Source organism: Tachysurus vachellii, chromosome 17 (assembly GCF_030014155.1).
Source record: "Tachysurus vachellii isolate PV-2020 chromosome 17, HZAU_Pvac_v1, whole genome shotgun sequence".
Taxonomy (NCBI): Eukaryota; Metazoa; Chordata; class Actinopteri; order Siluriformes; family Bagridae; genus Tachysurus; species Tachysurus vachellii.
This window is the reverse complement of record NC_083476.1, coordinates 13,044,318-13,064,556: the sequence shown is the minus strand read 5'-3', so window position 1 is coordinate 13,064,556 and position 20,239 is coordinate 13,044,318. Positions and strand designations below refer to the sequence as shown.

General features: G+C 37.8%; 1 protein-coding gene and 1 long non-coding RNA gene across 2 annotated transcripts; one reads left to right on the top strand and one right to left on the bottom strand.

Annotated features, from left to right (window-relative positions):
* Window positions 1-3,286: 3,286 nt before the first annotated feature.
* tmem38b (transmembrane protein 38B) lies at window positions 3,287-16,750 on the bottom strand. The gene is made up of 6 exons (XM_060891690.1): window positions 16,508-16,750; window positions 9,789-9,945; window positions 7,260-7,444; window positions 6,068-6,155; window positions 5,783-5,900; window positions 3,287-3,850 (listed from the first exon to the last, which is right to left on the bottom strand). Exons 1-6 carry the CDS (start codon window positions 16,629-16,631, stop codon window positions 3,614-3,616), a joined length of 909 nt encoding a protein of 302 aa, XP_060747673.1. The 5' UTR covers window positions 16,632-16,750; the 3' UTR covers window positions 3,287-3,613.
* On the top strand, window positions 13,660-18,741 carry LOC132860483 (uncharacterized). Its single transcript, XR_009649822.1, has 5 exons — window positions 13,660-13,752; window positions 13,910-14,026; window positions 16,703-16,937; window positions 17,466-17,527; window positions 18,386-18,741. It is a non-coding gene; the product is annotated as an uncharacterized LOC132860483 (long non-coding RNA).
* The last annotated feature ends 1,498 nt before the right edge of the window (window positions 18,742-20,239 follow it).

The following is a 20,239-nucleotide window of genomic DNA, read 5'->3' as shown; positions in this document are numbered from 1 at the left end:
ACATCCAGTGAAACCAACTGTCTTCAGAAGTCACCTAATGAGTAACTAGAGTGCACCTGTGTGTAATTTCATTTCAGTATAAATACAGCTGTTCTGTGAAGCCCTCAGAAGTGTGTTAGAGAACATTAGTGAACAAACAGCATCATGAAGACCAAAGAATACACCAGACAGGTCAGGGATAAAGTTGTGTAGAAATTTAAAGCAGAGTTAGGTTATAAATTTATATCCCAAGCCTTGAACATCTCACGTACAATCCATCATCTGGAAATGGATAGAGAATGGCACAACTGCAAGCCTACCAAGACATAGCCGTCCACCTAAACTGTCAGGCCGTGCAAGGAGAGCATTAATCAGAGAAGCAGCCAAGAGGCCCATGATAACTCTGGAGTAGCTGCAGAGATCCACAGCTCAGGTGGGAGAATCTGTCCACAGAACAACTATTAGTCGTGCACTCCACAAATCTGGTCTTTATGGAACAATGGCAAGAAGAAAGCCATTGTTGAAAGAAAGCCATAAGAAATCCCGTTTGCAGTTTGCGACAAGCCATGTGGGGGACACAGCAAGCATGTGGAAGAAGGTGCTCTGGTCAGATGAGACCAAAATTGAACATTTTGGCCAAAATTCAAAACGTTGTGTGGCGGAAACCTAACACAGCACATCACCCTGAACACACCATCCCCACCGTGAAACATCATGTTGGCAGCATAATGTTGTGGGGATGGGACAGGGAAGCTGGTCAGAGTTGATGGGAAGATGGATGGAGCCAAATACAGGGCAATCTTAGATGAAAACCTGTTAGAGTCTGCAAAAGACTTGCGACTGGGGCGGAGGTTCACCTTCCAGCAAGACAATGACCCTAAACATACAGCCAGAGCTACAATGGAGTGGTTTAGATCAAAGCATATTAATTTGTTAGAATAGCCCGGTCAAAGGCCAGACCTAAATCAAATTGAAAATCTGTGGCAAGACTTGAAAATCGCTGTTCACAGACGATCGCCATCCAATCTGACTGAGCTTGAGCTATTTTGCAAAGAAGAATGGGCAAAAATTTCACTCTCTAGATGTGCAAAGCTGTTAGAGACATACCCCAAAAGACCTGCAGCTATAATTGCAGCAAAAGGTGGTTCTACAAAGTATTGACTCATTGGGGCTAAATACAAATGAACTCAACACTTTTCAGATATTTATTTGTAAAAAACATTTGGACGCCATTTATCATTTTCCTTCCACTTCACAATTATGTGCCATTTTGTGTTGGTCTATCACATAAAATCCTAATAAAATACATTTTTGTTTATGGTTGTAACATGTCAAAATGTGGAAAAGGTCAGTGGGTATGAATACTTTTGCAAGGCACTGTATATATATATATATATATATATATATATATATATATATATATATATATATATATACCACTCTTACATTCTTAGTAAGAGAGAGACTGCTAAGTAAGAGAGAGACTGTGCTTAGTAAGAGAGAGACTGTGCTAAGTAAGAGAGAGACTGTGCTAAGTAAGAGAGAGACTGTGCTAAGAGAGGGACTGTGCTTAGTAAGAGAGAGACTGTGCTAAGTAAGAGAGAGACTGTGCTAAGAGAGGGACTGTGCTTAGTAAGAGAGGGACTGTGCTTAGTAAGAGAGAGACTGTGCTTAGTAAGAGAGGGACTGTGCTTAGTAAGAGAGAGACTGTGCTTAGTAAGAGAGAGACTGTGCTAAGTAAGAGAGAGACTGTGCTAAGAGAGGGACTGTGCTTAGTAAGAGAGGGACTGTGCTTAGTAAGAGAGAGACTGTGCTTAGTAAGAGAGGGACTGTGCTTAGTAAGAGAGAGACTGTGCTAAGTAAGAGAGAGACTGTGCTAAGTAAGAGAGAGACTGTGCTAAGAGAGGGACTGTGCTTAGTAAGAGAGGGACTGTGCTTAGTAAGAGAGAGACTGTGCTTAGTAAGAGAGGGACTGTGCTTAGTAAGAGAGGGACTGTGCTTAGTAAGAGAGGGACTGTGCTTAGTAAGAGAGAGACTGTGCTTAGTAAGAGAGGGACTGTGCTTAGTAAGAGAGGGACTGTGCTTAGTAAGAGAGGGACTGTGCTTAGTAAGAGAGGGACTGTGCTTAGTAAGAGAGAGACTGTGCTTAGTAAGAGAGGGACTGTGCTTAGTAAGAGAGAGACTGTGCTTAGTAAGAGAGGGACTGTGCTTAGTAAGAGAGGGACTGTGCTTAGTAAGAGAGAGACTGTGCTAAGAGACTCACCAAAGAAAAAAATGCACTTGAATCAATTATTTAGGTCACATTATTGTATGACGGTCTTTCTTTCTGCCTCTCTCTCTCTCTTTATTATTATTATCATTATTATTATTATTATTATTATTATTATTATAATTCATACACACTGTAACTTACTATATTATAACAATATATGATGGTGATTTGTCTCAGTGTCACTTATCATATCTGGGAGACAAAGACGACAGCTCTGGATGGTCAACGTGTCTCCGTATGCGTGCACGCGCTCTTTGTGTCTGTTTTGACGGCCGTTGTGTCACTCTGTTCGTTTGGCTCATACCATTCCTCTGGGAGGGGGGGGGGACCACGGAGGAGATAACAACCCCCCCTAGTGGACAACACACACACACACACACACACACACACACACACACACACACACACACTTTTCGACCCAACTTCAATAGTACCCAAGCGTTTATAGCTCATAAATTGGCTTACTTTTAATTTACACATTTTTATTTTTTTTATATTATATTATACTATATTGTATTGTGTTGTATCAATTTTGCTGTAGGGACCTTAGTCACACTACCATGCATTTGGGTTTGACTGATTGCTTGACAGAATTTTATTCAGTAAACAAATTTGAACTTCATTCATTCATTCATCTTCTACCGCTTATCCAAACTACCTCAGGTCACGGGGAGCCTGTGCCTATCTCAGGCGTCATTGGGCATCAAGGCAGGATACACCCTGGACGGAGTGCCAACCCATCGCAGGGCACACACACACTCTCATTCACTCACGCCAAATTTGAACTTGTTAAATATTTTCATTCACAGTAGTGTTTAACCCAGTGAAGGTTAAAAAAGATTCAATTATTACTGTAGAAACTCTTTACATGACAGTATGATGGCAGTGTGATGTCAAAAAGGTGACAACAGTTGAGAATGTGTACAAAAAAATAATACACAATAACACATGAACGTAATAGATTTTACAGTATATTTTAAATTACCTCAGGAATGTAGTCAAGCAGACAAAAGCACATTCTTATAATATAAATGATATTATATAATATCTAAAATATAATCGTGAGAATAGATTTCTTTTATAAAATCATAATAGAAATATTTACAGATCCACAGCAAATATACAGATAAAAGTTTTGGAAAAAAAATAATAATAAAGAATTTACTACAAATTTTCTGTAGTAAGGTTATACAAAATTTCAAGCAAAACCTTAAAATATAAAAAAAAAATCTACAGCTACATGTAGAGATAAATTAATATATCTCAATTTTACCCACATTTTTACCCACAAAAGTGGAAAAGTGTTTTAGAGAAAAGATCACAGTCGTGCAGAAAAAATAAGGGAAAAAAAAAAAAAAAGCATTATTCTGTTTTTTTCTTGTCTTTTTCCAGATCATTTTGTTCATGTGGACGCGACAAGCCATTCTTGACAGAAGAAGAGCTTTTGGCCTCTGAGCTGGAGCAAGAAGAAGTGATGTGGGATTGGTTCTGATCGGTCGAGGGAGAGCAGGTCACAGGTCGTGCAAACAGCACTTCGTACAGAGCCGACTCAAGTCCAGCCAACAGAGAGAAAGAGGAACCCATGAGCATCATCCTCGTCTGCAACACAAAGAAAGTATTATTATTATGATAATGATGATAACGATTATTATTATTATTATTATTATTATTATTATTATTATTATTATTATTATAACAGATATAGGCTGGAAATGTGCAGAGAATGTGTACAGTATAAAGAAAAGGTGTGTGTAAAAGGTATTCAGCTATATGTAAGAGATAGAGTAGAGCTGCTTTGTTACACTGGCCATTGTTTAAATCGCTATGCAAATAACATTGAACAAGGATGCTGGGTAAAGCTGTGTAGACATTGTGTATTGGTGCACTGATGTTGTGTAAAGAAACGTGGAAGACATGCACACGGGTGTAGAAGGTGTGTAAAGAGTTATAAATGTTTTGGAAAGATGTGTAACGGTGTAAAGGACATGGATAGAGATGTAGACAGTGTGTATAGTTGTCTAAAATGTGTGTAAGGTGTGTAGGAGACGAATAAACAGAGTTTTTAAGAGGTGTTTAAGTTGTTTAGATGTGTAAAGAAGTGCAAAGGTATGTATAAGTTGAGTAAAGATGTGTACATTTGTGCAGAAGGTGTGTAAAGGGTTGTATATGTGTACAAAGGGGTGCCTATGCTTAGAAGGTGTGTGAAGGTGTGTAACTGTGTATTCATTGTGTGTAGATGGGAGAAGAGGACGTATGGGCCACAGGTTTCTCAGTGAGATGGTGGTGTATAAATAGCAGCATGGGAGCGAGATGTGAGCTAACAGCATTTTGAGTGTGCAGGATGAAGTAGAGTGATGCAATTAGAGGAAATGATGAGGCAAAAGACGAGTGAAAACGGAAAGAGCGATGCTGCTACAGCTCCCGATCAGATGGGATAAAGAGGAATAAAATACGAGACGGCAGGTCATTAACGGATCATCATCCAGCAGTTAATGACGCAATCAGGTTTAATAGCAATCAGGAGGAAGAAACCTGCCAGGAACATCTACACAACTGAACTGTGAAAAACATCTACACAACTGAAGAGTGAAAAACATCTACACAACTGAAGAGTGAGCATCTACACAACTGAAAAGTGAGCATCTACACAACTGAACTATGAACAAAATCTACACAACTGAACTGTGAAAAACAGCTACACAACTGAACTGTGACTGAAAGTGAACAACTTACAAACTTACATCTACAAACTAAACAACATCTACACAACAGAGCAGTGAACAACATCTATACAACAGAACTGTAAACAAAATCTATACAGCTGAACAATAAAAAACATCTACACAACTCATCAATCAACAATCGACGACTTAATGTTGAACAACATTCAAACAGCGGACCCATAAATATCTACACTACAGAACGCTGAACAACATCTACACAACTGATTAGTGAAACATTGCTCGTTTCACATAAAACCAGTAATAATATTATGATGACTGTAACAGAGCAGTAACCCAGAATGAGTTGTTCTATTAAGTGCCTAGCTATTCTGATACAACGAGACACAACTGGAAGTTGAATTAATTGGATCTGTCTACAAATAAAATTAAACACAAACTTAATAGAAACGCACCTGTTCCTAGACGGCCTTGGAGTTTGTTCGAGAAAATGCTTAAACAAACAGCATCATGAAAACCAAGAAGCTATCACAACAGTATTAATATGGAGCACCCATTAAATCCATTACTAAAAACTGGAAAGAACATTTCAGCAGTGACTCTGCCACGACGAGGCAGTCCACCAAAATTCAGTGACTGTGGAATAAAGAGATTAATCAGAGAAGCAACTAAGAGGATCATGTTTCATCTGTCATGTATGTGGCTTTAGAAGTTGAGAGTTCATCTTGTAGGTGGATTTTAAGAACCACGGTGTCTTTATAAAGGTGTAAGCGTTTGTAATTCCCCTACATAGTGTATGAGTGACACTCTGTGTAGGATACAGGACATTAATAAGAGTTAATTATGTAACCTTATTGATGACAGTAAAGGCGGTGTAGAGGAGCATCAGCTGCGGCCGGTGCATGGGGAGATACTGACACTGCTGCAGAGAGAACAGCACTGAGCCAATCAGAGTCACCTTAGTGGGGCTGTAACACAAACACACACAAACACACACACAAACACACACACAAACACAAATCAGTTTTCAGGTCAATAATAAAAACAGCTACTTGAAGCAAGCTTGCATTTAATATGACATGTTTATGACTTACTGTGAGGGTTTATAATTAATCACACGAGGAGTATAACTCACTATGTCATCTTCAAGAGCTCGTTGGTTTCGGGTTTCCAAATACCTCGAACCAGCTGCTCAAAATTACTCATCAGGCCTCCACCTGCACCTATGGAAAGAGAGAGAGTGTGTGTAAGAAAGAGAAGAGAGAGTGAGTGTGTGTGTGTGTGAGAGAGAGAGAGAGAGAGTGAGTGAGTGAGTGAGTGAGTGAGGGTGGGTGTGTGTGTGAGTTCATTCATTCATTCATTTTCTACCACTTATCCGAACTACCTCGGGTCACGGGGAGCCTGTGCCTGTCAGGCGTCATCGGGCATCAAGGCAGGATACACCCTGGACGGAGTGCAGGATCGCAGGGCACACACACACACTCTAATTCACTCACGCACTCACACACTACGAACAATTTTCCAGAGATGCCAATCAACCTACCATGCATGTCTTTGGACCGGGGGAGGAAACCGGAGTACCCGGAGGAAACCCCCGAGGCACGGGGAGAACATGCAAACTCCACACACACAAGGCGGAGGCAGGAATCGAACCCCCAACCCTGGAGGTGTGAGGCGAACGTGCTAACCACTAAGCCACCGTGCCCCCCCTTGTGTGAGATCAAATTTACCAAATTAAATACATTTTATACAACATTAGTTCTACAGCTTACAGTAAATTTTAAACAAAATTCAATTTATGTACGTAACAGTGCAAGATTTTGAACCAAAACCATATCCATTTTCTGTCCTTCTTTAAAATTATTTCTGCTGTCTACAGGATTTGTATTTCTAAAGATTCTGCCTATGAATCATGTATATGACATGACATGAATGTCAGAGGACATACAAGCAGGGTTACTTTTTTTTCCCTCTACGTTTGATTCAGATGTGTAAACAGCTCCCATCTGTGCAATTTTGTCTAATGAGCATCACCTCAGCCTTCCAGTATTATCTCCACTGAGACATGTAATGACTTTAATAAAAGCTGCTGAGCCAAAAAAAAAATCAAGGTTAAAAAGTGGAAAAAAGATCAAAAGTTGATGTTTTTCAGCTCAAAATAATAATTCATCGGATTGTCTGAAATATTTCACTAATCCCTGCTTTATATAGACACCATAGACTTCATGTGTGAATAATTACAAAATTATAACATGATCATGTAGCATATAGTAAAAATGACTGATTTCAGACAGCCTGTGTTCTTTAATACAGCCTGTCTGTCTTACCTTTAGCCCAGCCCACTGCAATCATTACAAACAGGCTGTCCTTGTACTTCTTGCTCGCCTGTGTGACTCCACCCAAAACCTTCCACGTACGCGTCACTTCCTTCATAGCCGTGAGGACCAATCTTATGGGCAGGAAGGAGGCACTGGAGTACACCACATCCTGAGGACAGTAAAACACCAAGTACCTGAAGTGAGAGAAAACGTTAGGACATGAGAAATTGAAAGAGCTTTCATTCACTGTAGATAGCTGTAAATATTACGTTGTGCTTAAGTTCTTGCTGCATTTGATACAAGAATACGCCTGCAAACTTGTGGTCTACGTTTACATGCCTAGCAAATTCTTAGGGGATTCCTCAGACCCATACTATGGTGCATGTGGGCCAACGTTTCCTCGTTTCTCTCTCGCTGAGAGCAGGTTAATATGCTGCAGATCGTAGTAGTTTGTAAAAGGTAAAGCAGAACAGCTCCTACTGCAATAAATATCTTAACCTAATAATTAAGAAGCTGGACATGCTCGTAGTGTAAGATGTCACTGCCCCAGTGTCCAGGTACCTCAGTGGTGTAATAAGCTTTTATTGTTCACACATCGTGTCTCTGTTCCTTCTGTAAAGCTTTAAAGACCTTCAGACTGTAAAACATCTCACTTTGTCTGCACTGATCTTACATTAGTTTCTATTTTACATTTATTGCATTATTATTTATGCACTTTACCACCTACACCTTTATAATCTAGCATTAGTCTTTTATGTTCTGAATCCCTATTAACACTCAATGTGTGTTTGTGTTATTGTCTACTAAATGATTTATTGTAGTCTGCTATAGTCTTGTTCAGACACAAGGCTAGAGAGAGTTTATGGACACTTAGATTCACCTCACATTTTCCACAAGCAAATAATTGAATAATACTCAATTAATTCATTTTCATATTTGTGTGCAGTGATTTCAGACAGGGAGAGAAACATGGGGTTTTCTATTCAAAAGCGTGTGCACACACACGCAGACACACGCGCAGACACATGCGCACACACGTGCACACGGCAGCATGGCTAATTGCTTAATTGGTCATCTCTGTCTCAGAGCCCAGAAAGTGGTCAATTAATTGTCCATTAGGGTAATTTGTGCTTCATTATCGTAGACGCTCATGCAAAATGAGAGAGAGAGAGAGAGAGAGAGAGAGAGAAAGGGAGTGTGTGTGTCCTTTTTTTTTTTATAAAAGCAGAGAAATTCTCTGCACCTCTACTGACATAATGAGATTAAAAAAAAAAGCATTTTAATAGTCTAATGACACACAGACATTTTTCTTTCTAGCCAAAAAAAAAAAGATTTCAGTCTTCAAATTTGACAAATGACAAGTTGAATACCTGCTATTTCACTACTATGAAAGGCCTACAATGAATAAGAAATAATAATAGGTTTGACTTTGACGTGTACAAGCTTGTTTCTAATTTTTAGATTTTATCTTTGATTATATGCTAATGATTCACTTTGCTAATTATTCTCTTAATGTATAGTACAAACTAGAAAAGCCCTTTTGTAGTACCTGCATTTGAGTAAAGGTGACATTTATAAAAACAATGTCTTATTAAATACTTTATAAAGAGGAAGTCTTATAGAGATTTTATTGTGTGAAGGGTATGTAATGCTCTCTCAACCCACCAGGGGGCAGCACAATCCCATAAAGAACAATAAAGCTTTCCCTCTGACTTCTCTGCTTTTATTTTATTACTTCCACTCAAAGTTTCACACACACACAGACACAGACACGTACACATCAACACAAACACACATACACAAACACACACAAAGACACGCGTATAGACAAACATGCATAGACACATCGGCACACTCAGAACAGCACACTCGCATAGACACACTCGCATAGACGCACACAGACACACACGCATAGACACAAACACACACATTTGCACACACACACACACTGGCACACGCACACAAGCTGGACCTTGGATTAGAGATCACCTTTGTTTAGAGGGAAAGCAAACACACTCCCCTCATCCACATTTTCCCACGTTACTTTATCAGCTTTAGGAGACGCGTGTTATCCAAAACATAGATGCGTTTTCTGACAGGTTAGGGTTAGGATACATGTTATATTTATTCAGTAAAAAAAGAGTATACAGTCGTTTACGCTTCGTGGCTTCTCTGAAACAAAACAAGCTAAATTATTAACTTCAAGTGAGAGCACAAAAGAGAGGCTAATGAGGGAATGACATAGCTGCTTGTAGCTCCTATTATATAGCCGATAACAGGATTGAACTTTCACCAGTGTTCCACAACATCAAAATGAACTGTAACACAACTATTTGTACCTGACTATTTGTAAGTTTTGTGGTATAAGAGAAATAAAAAACTTGGTATGTATTCCTGTAATCAGATTCAGGGTGATAACAGTCATTTTGTCGTTGTCTCAGCAAAGGTCTTGCTAGTCAGTGTGTGTAACTTTTCTATAAAAGCATGCATGTGTATTTTATTCCTTACTTAAACATGTTATTGAACTGGTGTACTGACCACATTAAAGATGCAAGCAGGATGTTGGTGCTGTTGGCCAGCGGTTCGATCGGAGCTTCAGCCATGATGACTCCTGAGAGCACAGCTCCTCCAAAACAGTACAGCATCGCACTGAACCAACACGCAAAAGGACTGCGGCGGGACACTTCTAATGCTCCTGTAAACAAACAACATCAGACTGAAACGCCATGTAAACTGACTGTGATGGGACAACATTTCCACATGAACAAAGATCAGAAATGAATCTTTCCAAAAAATCTTTTGCTTGAACACAGCAAGGAAAACATCGAGTTCATTTGTGTCAGATGTCTCTCACCGAAAGCTGCTTTATGAAATCCTTTTTTTTCCCTGCCCAATATTTATAAAAAAAAAAAAAAAAGGATATTTGTGGAGGAATACGTTTTCTGTAATTATTTTTGATTCGCTCCAGAAGTTGTTGTTGTGAATCGGAACAACACTTTGTTACACGTCACACTTGTATTGTTAGTAAGCTTCATTATCCTCATAGTTCCAGTACAAGACAAACTTCAGTCACCAAACAGTTCTCAGATGATCGTATATAATTCGAGGTAAACATTTTTCTATAAATTCTTACATTTCCTTTTATGAGGGATTAATAAATGTAGATCTCATCTAAACTCATAGCAGCTCTCTCATGCATGGAAACACTCTTTTTGTAGCCCAGACATTTCTGTAAAGATTCAACACTGTTCCAACGTCTCCAACACATAACCAGACCTACTTTAAAACTACATGTCACTGGACTACATCGTTACTACATCAGTCCCAAAACACCATTCAGCACTGTTCTAACTTATAATGACTCTTATTGGTTCACTGGAGTCCAAAAGCCTTCGAAATGGCTTTGTAACCCTTCCCAGACTGATATCTTATTAACTTTGTTTCTCATCTTTTTCGATCACAACATAGTGTACTGCTTGTTGAGATCTTTTTCCTACTTCACATTGTTGGAACGTTTCTGTTTAAGAGATGTTTGAATACAAGTCGCAATGACGGACAGAAAGCAAGCCTGTGTGTCTAGTCTAAGTGGTTTATTGAGTAACTAAGAAGGCAATTAGTTTTCATACACAAGGCCAATTGGCCAATTTACTCAATGTTTTTTTATTTGTTGTCTTATGATGGTTCACATACTTTTTCAAATGAAGGTATTATAAAAGTATGTAATGTTGGATAGCGCTTGTTAAAAAAATGTAAAAACTATAATATTTTTTATAAAATTGGGTTTTCTTCAGCTAATTTTAGAAGACAAGGCAAGAAAAGACGAGATAAGATAAGAAAAGAAAAGACGAGATAAGACAAGAAAAGATGAGAAGATAAAACAAGAAAAGACGAGATAAGACAAGAAAAGACGAGATAAGATAAGAAAAGACGAGATAAGATAAGAAAAGACGAGATAAGATAAGAAAAGACGAGATAAGATCAGATAAGACAAGAAAAGACGAGATAAGACAATAAAAGGTGAGATAAGATAAGATAAGACAAGAAAAGACAAGAAAAGACGAGATAAGACAAGACAAGACATACCTTTATTCATCCCACAGTGGGAAAATTTCTATGTTACAGCAGCAAAGAAAATAATGTGCGAATATAAAGAGTAAAACAAAGTACAAATATATACAGTACAGTGTATAAATACAAAAGAAAGAAAGCGAACAATAGTAGTTAAGCTTTCAAGCACATTGCACTAGTTAATATTGAAGCTCATGAAGCTCATATTTCAGGATAAATATGTCCAGACCCTGTGTTCGTGATCCACGTTCAGACTCTATACAGTATTCATGTGTTCAGACCCTACCATATACCAGGTTCAGACTCTGTGTTCAGACTCTACAGTATATACACAAACACATCAGTGGAACATAGTAATAAGAGACTAAAGAAGACTACTTATCACACCTCACCTTGCAACATCACTCATCATAATTATAGTATAAATACACACATGGCACACACACGAGCTGGTGAAGCCGATCGGACACGTCTCTCACGTGATTTGGTTCAGGTTCGGTTATCTGTAATAAAAGTGATCCTAGGTTTTACGGTCAGTTGATTGTGCATTTGAATGTTTAATGAAATATCGCTCCAAACCTTTCTTTTATTTCATTACAACTGTACACTCAGAAATCCTTATTATAAAAGTGAAATCAGTGAAATATTATTGAAGCTAAAGAAAAAAGAAAAAAAAAAAAAATTGTGTGTATTGAACTGAGAAACACAGAAGCCACTTTACACTCATCAGATCCGCAGAGATTCACTTTACACTCATATTAAATAAGTGCTTGGTGTAAAACTAAAACTAAACTCTGTATTACAATCGGAGCAAAGCACAGGTGGAGAAACGTTACTGCTGTGGCCGTGACCTTCTCTAGAACAATCTTATTGTATTGTAGCACCGTTGTTACACACTTATTTTTAGATCAGTATGAGCACTGGCATCTCCCCCATCTCTGTTTACACCTCTCTTTCTTTCTGCTCTCTCGCTTCTCTCTCTCACCCGAAAAAAACAACTCAGCAACAAAAATACTGCAAAAATCCTACATAGCAAAAGTGAAACTGGGATTGTGGTTTTAGTGTTCTACAAATACACAAAATTACAGATAAACATAATAAAATGTAATATCACTTACTTTTACAACACATTACACCGTAATATAACTTTGTTGACCAGTAAACTAATGAGACTATGCTACAATTTCAAAACATTTTTTGTAGTTTTCATTCAGTTTAAATTTAGTTAAATCTTTTTTTTTAAGAACTATTTTATTATGCTGACTCGGTTAGCGAAATAAAAGTGTTATATTTGAATCTATTTGTTGAGTTGATGTTGTAATAGGGGTGAATATGACATTTTTTGTCTGTTGTGTTATTATAGTAATAAATCATCCAGAGTTCATCCTGTTTAAAAAAATCTAGCTTTCAAAGACGAGCACTAAAAACTCATGTCCGTCTCTCTGTCTGTCCCCTGAGGAAACATTCCGTCCTGTTCTCTCTAAAAATCCTGACTATATTTGGTCTTAAACTGCAGCTCATTCTGTTAATGGAAAAGTGAGTGAGCTTGTTTCCATTCACTGTGTTTAAATTAACCAACTTTGTTGAACACACGCATACACACACACACACACACACACACACACACACACACACACAATTAGTAATGTGTTTATAGAAATAATAGACTCTCTTTCCATCAAGAGAACATCTGAAACATTACACATAACCTAACCTACTAACTATTATACATCATTGGATATTACTACAGTCTGTCGGTCCCTCCAGAATTTCATGATATGGCAAATCTTTCCAAATTTCTATACTAGATTTCTTTACTAGACTCCTTGTGTGACCTCTACGAGTTACGTGTGTCAAACGTGAATACGAGTACAATTACATGGTCTTCAGAGGTAGGAGTTTAACAAAAGCCTGTGCTTGCTATTTCCTCAATTAAAGTTTTCAAAACACACACGCACTTGTGCACACACACATGCAAACAAACACAAATGTTGCACTGCAATTGTTGAAAAAAAAAGCCACTGCAAAATGAACCATCATTTGCCACAACAATCAAAAAAAAAAACTCCTCAAAACTCTATCCAGCTATATAGACTCTTTAAAAACTGTTTTTGTGTCTGGAATTACAGACGTACTGTATACGGTTACTCACTATAAATTTATAGCTAATTGAACTTTTGTACTAAAAGAAAGATCACACGCGTAGTCAAGCTGCTGTGTGTGATATCAGCACGGCTCCTGCAGTCTCTTGTGATTAATCACAGTCCTAGTCATATTCAGCACAACAGCATGAGTGTAGAGAAAGTGATCATTCTGAACTGTGAATGTGTTCTGCTGAACACACACACACACACCTGCACACAGATTTTACAATCCAAATTTCTTGGAAATGTTGATGGTCAGCCAAGAACACTGCTGGAGGATGTGTGTAAGGGTGTGTGATTATTTGTATTTGTCTGGCAAATCAGCTCTAACCCAAACCTTAAAAATGGAGTGTATTATTAAAATAACATCATTTATTTCATTAAACGCATTCTAAATGTTTACAGTGGGTATGAAATAATGTCTCTGAGTGTGCTTTTCTGTTAAAGGTTCTGCTGTTATCATGGAGTCCCTCTGTGTATGTTACAGTCAGGATGAGCAGATAATCAACAGTGTCATGTTTTGGCCTGAGATAAATACAACCGTCTTCTAAAGCAGCGCTCAAGGTACAGATATGTTTTGTTGATATTTTCTAAATACCTTTAGTTATAGGTTGTCTATTTATCAAAGCCAGAGAGTTGTTTATTCCTCAAGATTCTGCCAACAGTGTACATTACTGGTGCAAACATTACTGAGGTTTGGAGTCATTTATCAGTAACAAGAGGATAAAAACTAGAACTAGAACTAGAACTCTTAGCAAATTTAGGAATGTCATTTCCATCACTACAACAAGTTGAATCGAACCATCAGGTGTGCTTTACAGAGCCTACATTTAAAAACACTGTTCTATTTAGTGTTTTAGTTATTTTAATTATTATATTGTTCACCGGAGAAGATCTGTGTAAATGTTTGCAGAGAGAGAGAGAGAGAGAGAGAGAGAGAGACAGAGAGACACAGAGACACACAGAGACACACACACAGAGAGAGAGAGAGAGAGAGAGAGAGAGGCAGAGAGACACACAGAGAGAGCGAGAGAGAGAGAGAGAGAGAGAGAGAGAGAGAGAGAGAGAGAGAGAGAGAGAGAGAGAGAGACACACACAGAGAGAGAGAGACACAGAGAGAGAGAGAGACACACACAGAGAGAGAGACACAGAGAGAGAGAGAGAGAGAGAGAGAGAGAGAGAGAGAGAGAGAGAGAGAGAGAGAGAGAGGTTAAGAAAAGAAAGTGTGTGCATTTAACACTTTTGGTGCAACTGGTGCAAAACTGTTAGAGTTTTAACAGTTGTTCTGTAACTGAAGTTTACTAAGATGTAATTATGGGGATTAGTATTAAGTGGATTTGGTAGCATTTTATACATTTGATCATATTTACCAAACAGGTCTATTTATGCATTCATTCACACCTGTATGTTACAGTGAGTAGGACGAGTTATCACAAAATGGCTCATTAGTGTAAATCTACCATGCTTATAAGTGGGATGTGTTAGCCAAGTGGTTAAGGTGTTGGACTACTAATCAGAAGTGAGTTTGAATCCCAGGTCCACCAAGCTGCCACTGCAGGGCCCCTGAGCAAGGCCCTTAACCCTCAATTGCTAAGTTGTATAAATTGAAAGTCACTCTGGATAAATGTGTCTGTTAAATACGAGAAATGTAAATAAGTATGTAGAGAACAAATTATAAAAACAAACCTGTAAACCCTCCCGTCACAGGTTCAGAGCAGTCTAATAGTTTGCTTGTGCTCTGCATGTAGTAAATGTTATATTAAAAAAAATAAATAAATAAATAATCTATTTAGAAGGTTGTGGGTTCAAATCCTGTGTCATTTACAGAACTGGAGCCTGAAACAAAACCCCAAACTCATAATACCACAAATCACTGCAGATAAAAGTGTCTGCAGAACTATATTATATGGGTCTCGGTTTGTTGTGGAAGAAAATATACACAGCTGCCAACCTTCAAGGGGTGAGATGAACTCTGGAGAAACTGATTAAAAGATTATCAGGAGGACGGTCGGGTTCGACATCAGGTTTTTCGGTATAAACACTTCAGGCGCTTACTGTAGTTAAACTAAAATAACTCGCACAAGGAGATCCAGACATGTAATTTACCCTGTCACTGTCCACCAACAACCATGAAGGAGCTAATATTTTAACACGATTTAAATAACTGTGTTAACTTTCGTCTCTGTAAGGACAGGTTTAGTGATTCTAAAGTTTACTGATATCATAAACTCGTTACACTGATGGAATGGATGAGCGACCTTATTTTTATTTATTCTTTATAGTTAAGCAGATAGTACACAAAAGTTTTAGACTGTTTTAGCAAGTTTTTGAAAGTTTTTGAGTTGTTTTAGACTCATGGTATCTTAAGTATGTAACCTAGTGACCCAGAGTTAATGTATCCAATGATAGAGAGAAGCACTTTTGTACGTCGCTCTGGATAAGGGCGTCTGCCAAATGCTGTAAATGTAAATTTAAGTTTAAATGTCATTAAATTGCTCTTAAAATGCAACAGAATTAATTTTACCAAAGTATCTAAACTCACATTGTGCATTATAACCTTATTAATTTATGGTATTTAGCAGACACCTTTATCAAGAGTGACTTAAATTTTTATTTCAATTTATACAACTGAGCAATTAAGGGTTAAGGGCCTTGCTCAGGGGCCCAGCAGTGGCAGCTTGGTGGACCTGGGATTCGAACCCATGACCTTCTGGTCAGTATTCCAACCACTGAGCTACTACATCCCTTCAAATGAATGTAAACTGTGAGGTAAAAAAAAAAAAAAAAAAGATGGTCTATTTCTATATGTTTCTTTCATGATCCCATTTAAAGCTGTTGTTTTAAACTAAACTTAACCCTACACGTCGTCTCGATCGATTCGTTGTTGTTCTGTAAACAAAGTGAAATAAAGTCCAAACTCTGGTCTGATTTCAACACAAACTTAATCTCATCAACACACTAGTCAGAGCTCGGGGTCAGGATTTAATGCTGAGTTTCATGTGTACATTAAGAAAGATTTGGAATGAATCAGTGACTTTTTATTACCTGGTTGTTCCCGTAAACACATCACTGACACGATGTAATGAGCAGCTTCGAAATACGGAAACATGTTGAGTTTGGACAAAGCTACAGCGAGCTCGTTTACATTCAGCAACCCGAACAAATCCATTCCGTTCCCTTTCTTTCCTTCTTTCTCTCACATTACAATGTTATTCCTTTAACTCTCCGGTTTGTTTCCAGAGCATCAGATGAGAGCTGCTGGTCCGTCAGTCTGCCAGCTGCAGCAGGTGGGAAGTGCTAGCACAGCGGCTAACAGCTGATCTCGATGGGCGGAGCCAACGGCTCGAATAGCGTCAAGAATGTCCTCCATCCTCTGACGTCGCAGCCACGTTGGCTGGGTACTGCAGTATACGTCAACGAGTCCGCCATATTGGAAAGGGCGGATTTAGTTCTGGGTGTGGACTGATGAAACTAGGTGTATGAAATATATACTTTTTCATGTATTATCTTTGCCGTTAAAGATCACGTGTATCCTGCTCATCTTGTGAGATGCACAAGTAACATTTATGCACTCTATATATTTTCGTTTAGTCTAACAACAAGGTAATGGGATTATAGTTACTGTTGGCTGCACAGAAATGATCATAATTCAAAGACATTTCTGAGAAAACTTTTGACACAAAATTATTAACTAAAGTAACTAAACTAATATAAATAATACCTAAAATCTTGAAATATCTAAAAACTTTAGATAAATAATAATGTTTACATGAATACATTGTAAAGTCCAAATGAAAATAAACACAGAAAATGGCTCAATTTTGTCTGTCTTTGAAGTGTCTGCAGTTCTTACATCCAGGTTTTGTAGAATTTTTAAATTGATGCTCTAATTTAGGTTTAACTCGGTAAGATCAAAGAGAAAGGTTTCCCTCTTCAAGATGGCGGCGCCTTTGACGTGACCAACGTATCTCTTCCCCCCCCCCCCTTCTTTTTTTCAAATCAGAGCTCCTGCGATCCGATTTGGAGCTCAGTGATAGGTGGAGAGAAAAAGGCGTATCCAATCAGGTGTGTGCATGTGGCGAGTCCTCGCATTTGAATTGCTCTGCTTTTTTAGCTGTACCTTTTCATACTATTTTTAACTTCTGTTAAAAATCTTGTAATATTATTGTCTAAATAGTTCAACAGTGAAAGACCTGGGTGTTTTATTAGACTTTTAGGCTAACTTGTGTTTTGAAAATCATATCACCCATATTACAAAAACAGCCTTCTTCCACCTTAGAAATATTGTCAAGCTAAGAAACATCCTATCTTTATCTGATGCTGAGAAGCTAGTTCATGCATTCATGACCTCTAGACTGGACTATTGTAATGCATTACTAGGTGGTTGTCCTGCATCTTTAATAAATAGGCTACAGTTAGTCCAAAATGCAGCTGCCAGAGTTCTTACCAGGACAAGAAAGTATGATCATATAACACTAATTTTATCATCTCTACACTGGCTACCTGTTAAGTTTAGAATTGATTACAAACTGCTGCTACTTACATACTAGGCTCTTAATGGTTTAGCTCCCATGTATCTAACTAGTCTTCTAACATGTTACAATCCTTCACGCTCTCTGAGATCACAAAACTCAGGACTGTTAGTTCCCAGAATATCAAAGTCTAGTAAAGGCAGTAGAGCTTTTTCGTATGAAGCTCCCAAACTTTGGAATAGTCTTCCTGATAGTCATCGGGGCACAGACACACTTTCCCAGTTTAAATGTAGATTAAAAACTTGTGTCAGGTGTACACATAATGCATCCCATAATCTTGTGCTCTAATACATCTGACCAAATGCACATTATCATCTAGTGCTTGCTAATATTATGAACAGCAGCTACGCTAATTCCTCTCCACTGCTTCTCTCTTTTTACCCATCCCAAGGCATCCAGAAATTGTACCAGCTCCGATTGTCTTCCGTGCCATGAAGATTTTGGACATTCACTGAGATGAGGCCAACCATGTGAGGATCCTGAGGCATCTTTACCAGCTCCAGTTGGACTCATGAAGTATTCAGACATACTAAGAGGAGATGCCAACTCCATGTGGTCTTTGTGGACAACAACCTCCTGATCAATACAACATTTGTCAGACTTGTATATTTTCACACCTTCGTGTGTCACCCATATGAGGACGAGGTTCCCCTTTGAGTCTGGTTCCTCTCAAGGTTTCTTCCTTTACCATCCAAGGAAGCTTATGCTGCCACAGTTGCCTGAGTCACCTCAGACTTGCCCATTGGAGATAAACACAAACATATTTAAATATATCTAATATTAATCTTGGATTTTGTATTATATTAATCTTTATATTATTTTTTATATTAACCTTTTGTTTTATATTTATGTTCTGTAAAGCTGCTTTGAGACAATGTCAATTGTTAAAAGCGCTATACAAATAAATTTGAATTTGAATGTTAAATTTAGTATTCATACAATTTGTAACACAGCTAAGTGTATTAACTATTTCTGTCACAGAATTTAAAAAGACAATTAAAACTGTGAACACTGTAAAAAACTAAACCCCAATTACCTTTGTTCTGTTTCCATCCTTTATTTGTTCTACCAGTTTTTGATATTGTGCTCTAAAATGAAATTGTTTCATTTCTATGTTTGTCATTGATATCCATGGGTCAGAATAATAAATTAGGTTAAGAGATATTGCATGAATAAAGTAAAATGAGTGATATTTCATTTGCATATGTGATGCACCAGATAAACCTGTATAGTGTAGGCTATTCTTAAATAGTACTCAAACACACAATTATTTAAACCTGATTTTATTGTCACTGTTAGTACAATTTGGTACAGTTTTTTTCTTTAAATCATAACCAATTTTCATTTTCCACAACTGACCCAGCTGCATTAACATCTATACAAAAGGGGACTTATTTGGAATGGTTTTTAGGAAAACAATGGCCAGGAGGCAACAGCAACATTTTTTGTTGTTAGTACTGTCTGCAAAACTCTTTTAACACTACTGCCTTCTGGTAAATGATACTGCAGTATTGGGTCAAACACAAACAGACTCAGAGACAGATTCTCCCCACAGGCTATATCAATGCTTAATAAACACATTCTGGACTAGTACTGTACTGTACAGATGGCTCTAAATTACTGCAATATTTTTACTCTACAGTTATCACCCAGCATTTATAGAAGTTTTACATAAAGTGTCTAGGTGTATAATATTTTGACATCCATCAGAATGTCTGTGCAGCTGAATTACAGCCCTAATACAGTAGAATAAGGCCTAAACAAATGGCTGACTGAGATATTGAGAATTTAATGATGCTGCAGATCAGTTTCATTGACAGGATTAAATGGATTTCTGTGGAAAGAAGCCAAAATGATATTACATTTTTTGTTCTGCTCACACCATTAAGTGTGAACTGACTTGGGACTTCACCTCATCACTACTCAAACTCGTGACTGATCAGACACAACTAAGGTTTTAAGCTTTATACTATTAAATTAGCAGTAGTCAGCATGACCTGACGGACTCCTGATTATGGCCACATCGATTTTGTGATCTTACAACAATAATTCTGTTGACCTAAATTATATTATATATTCCTGATATATAATCCCAGTAAGGTTGCAACTCACTTCTTGGTTCTGAAAAAGTTACAAGGGTGAATATTTATGCACAGCCCTATATGTATATGGTCAAATATTAATTTGTAAAATGTGTGTGTGTGTGTGTGTGCAATGTGTTTTGTGTATTTTTGGGTGTGTGTAT

Bases quoted from the DNA above. Each gene is read 5' to 3' on its own strand.
- tmem38b (XM_060891690.1), bottom strand. From the start codon at position 16,631: ATGGATTTGTTCGGGTTGCTGAATGTAAACGAGCTCGCTGTAGCTTTG. The intron at 5,901-6,067 runs GTGAGTTATACT...TTTGTGTTACAG, and splicing joins GAGCTCTTGAAGATGACATA to CCCCACTAAGGTGACTCTGA. The intron at 3,851-5,782 runs GTTACATAATTA...TTTGTGTTGCAG, and splicing joins CCTTTACTGTCATCAATAAG to ACGAGGATGATGCTCATGGG.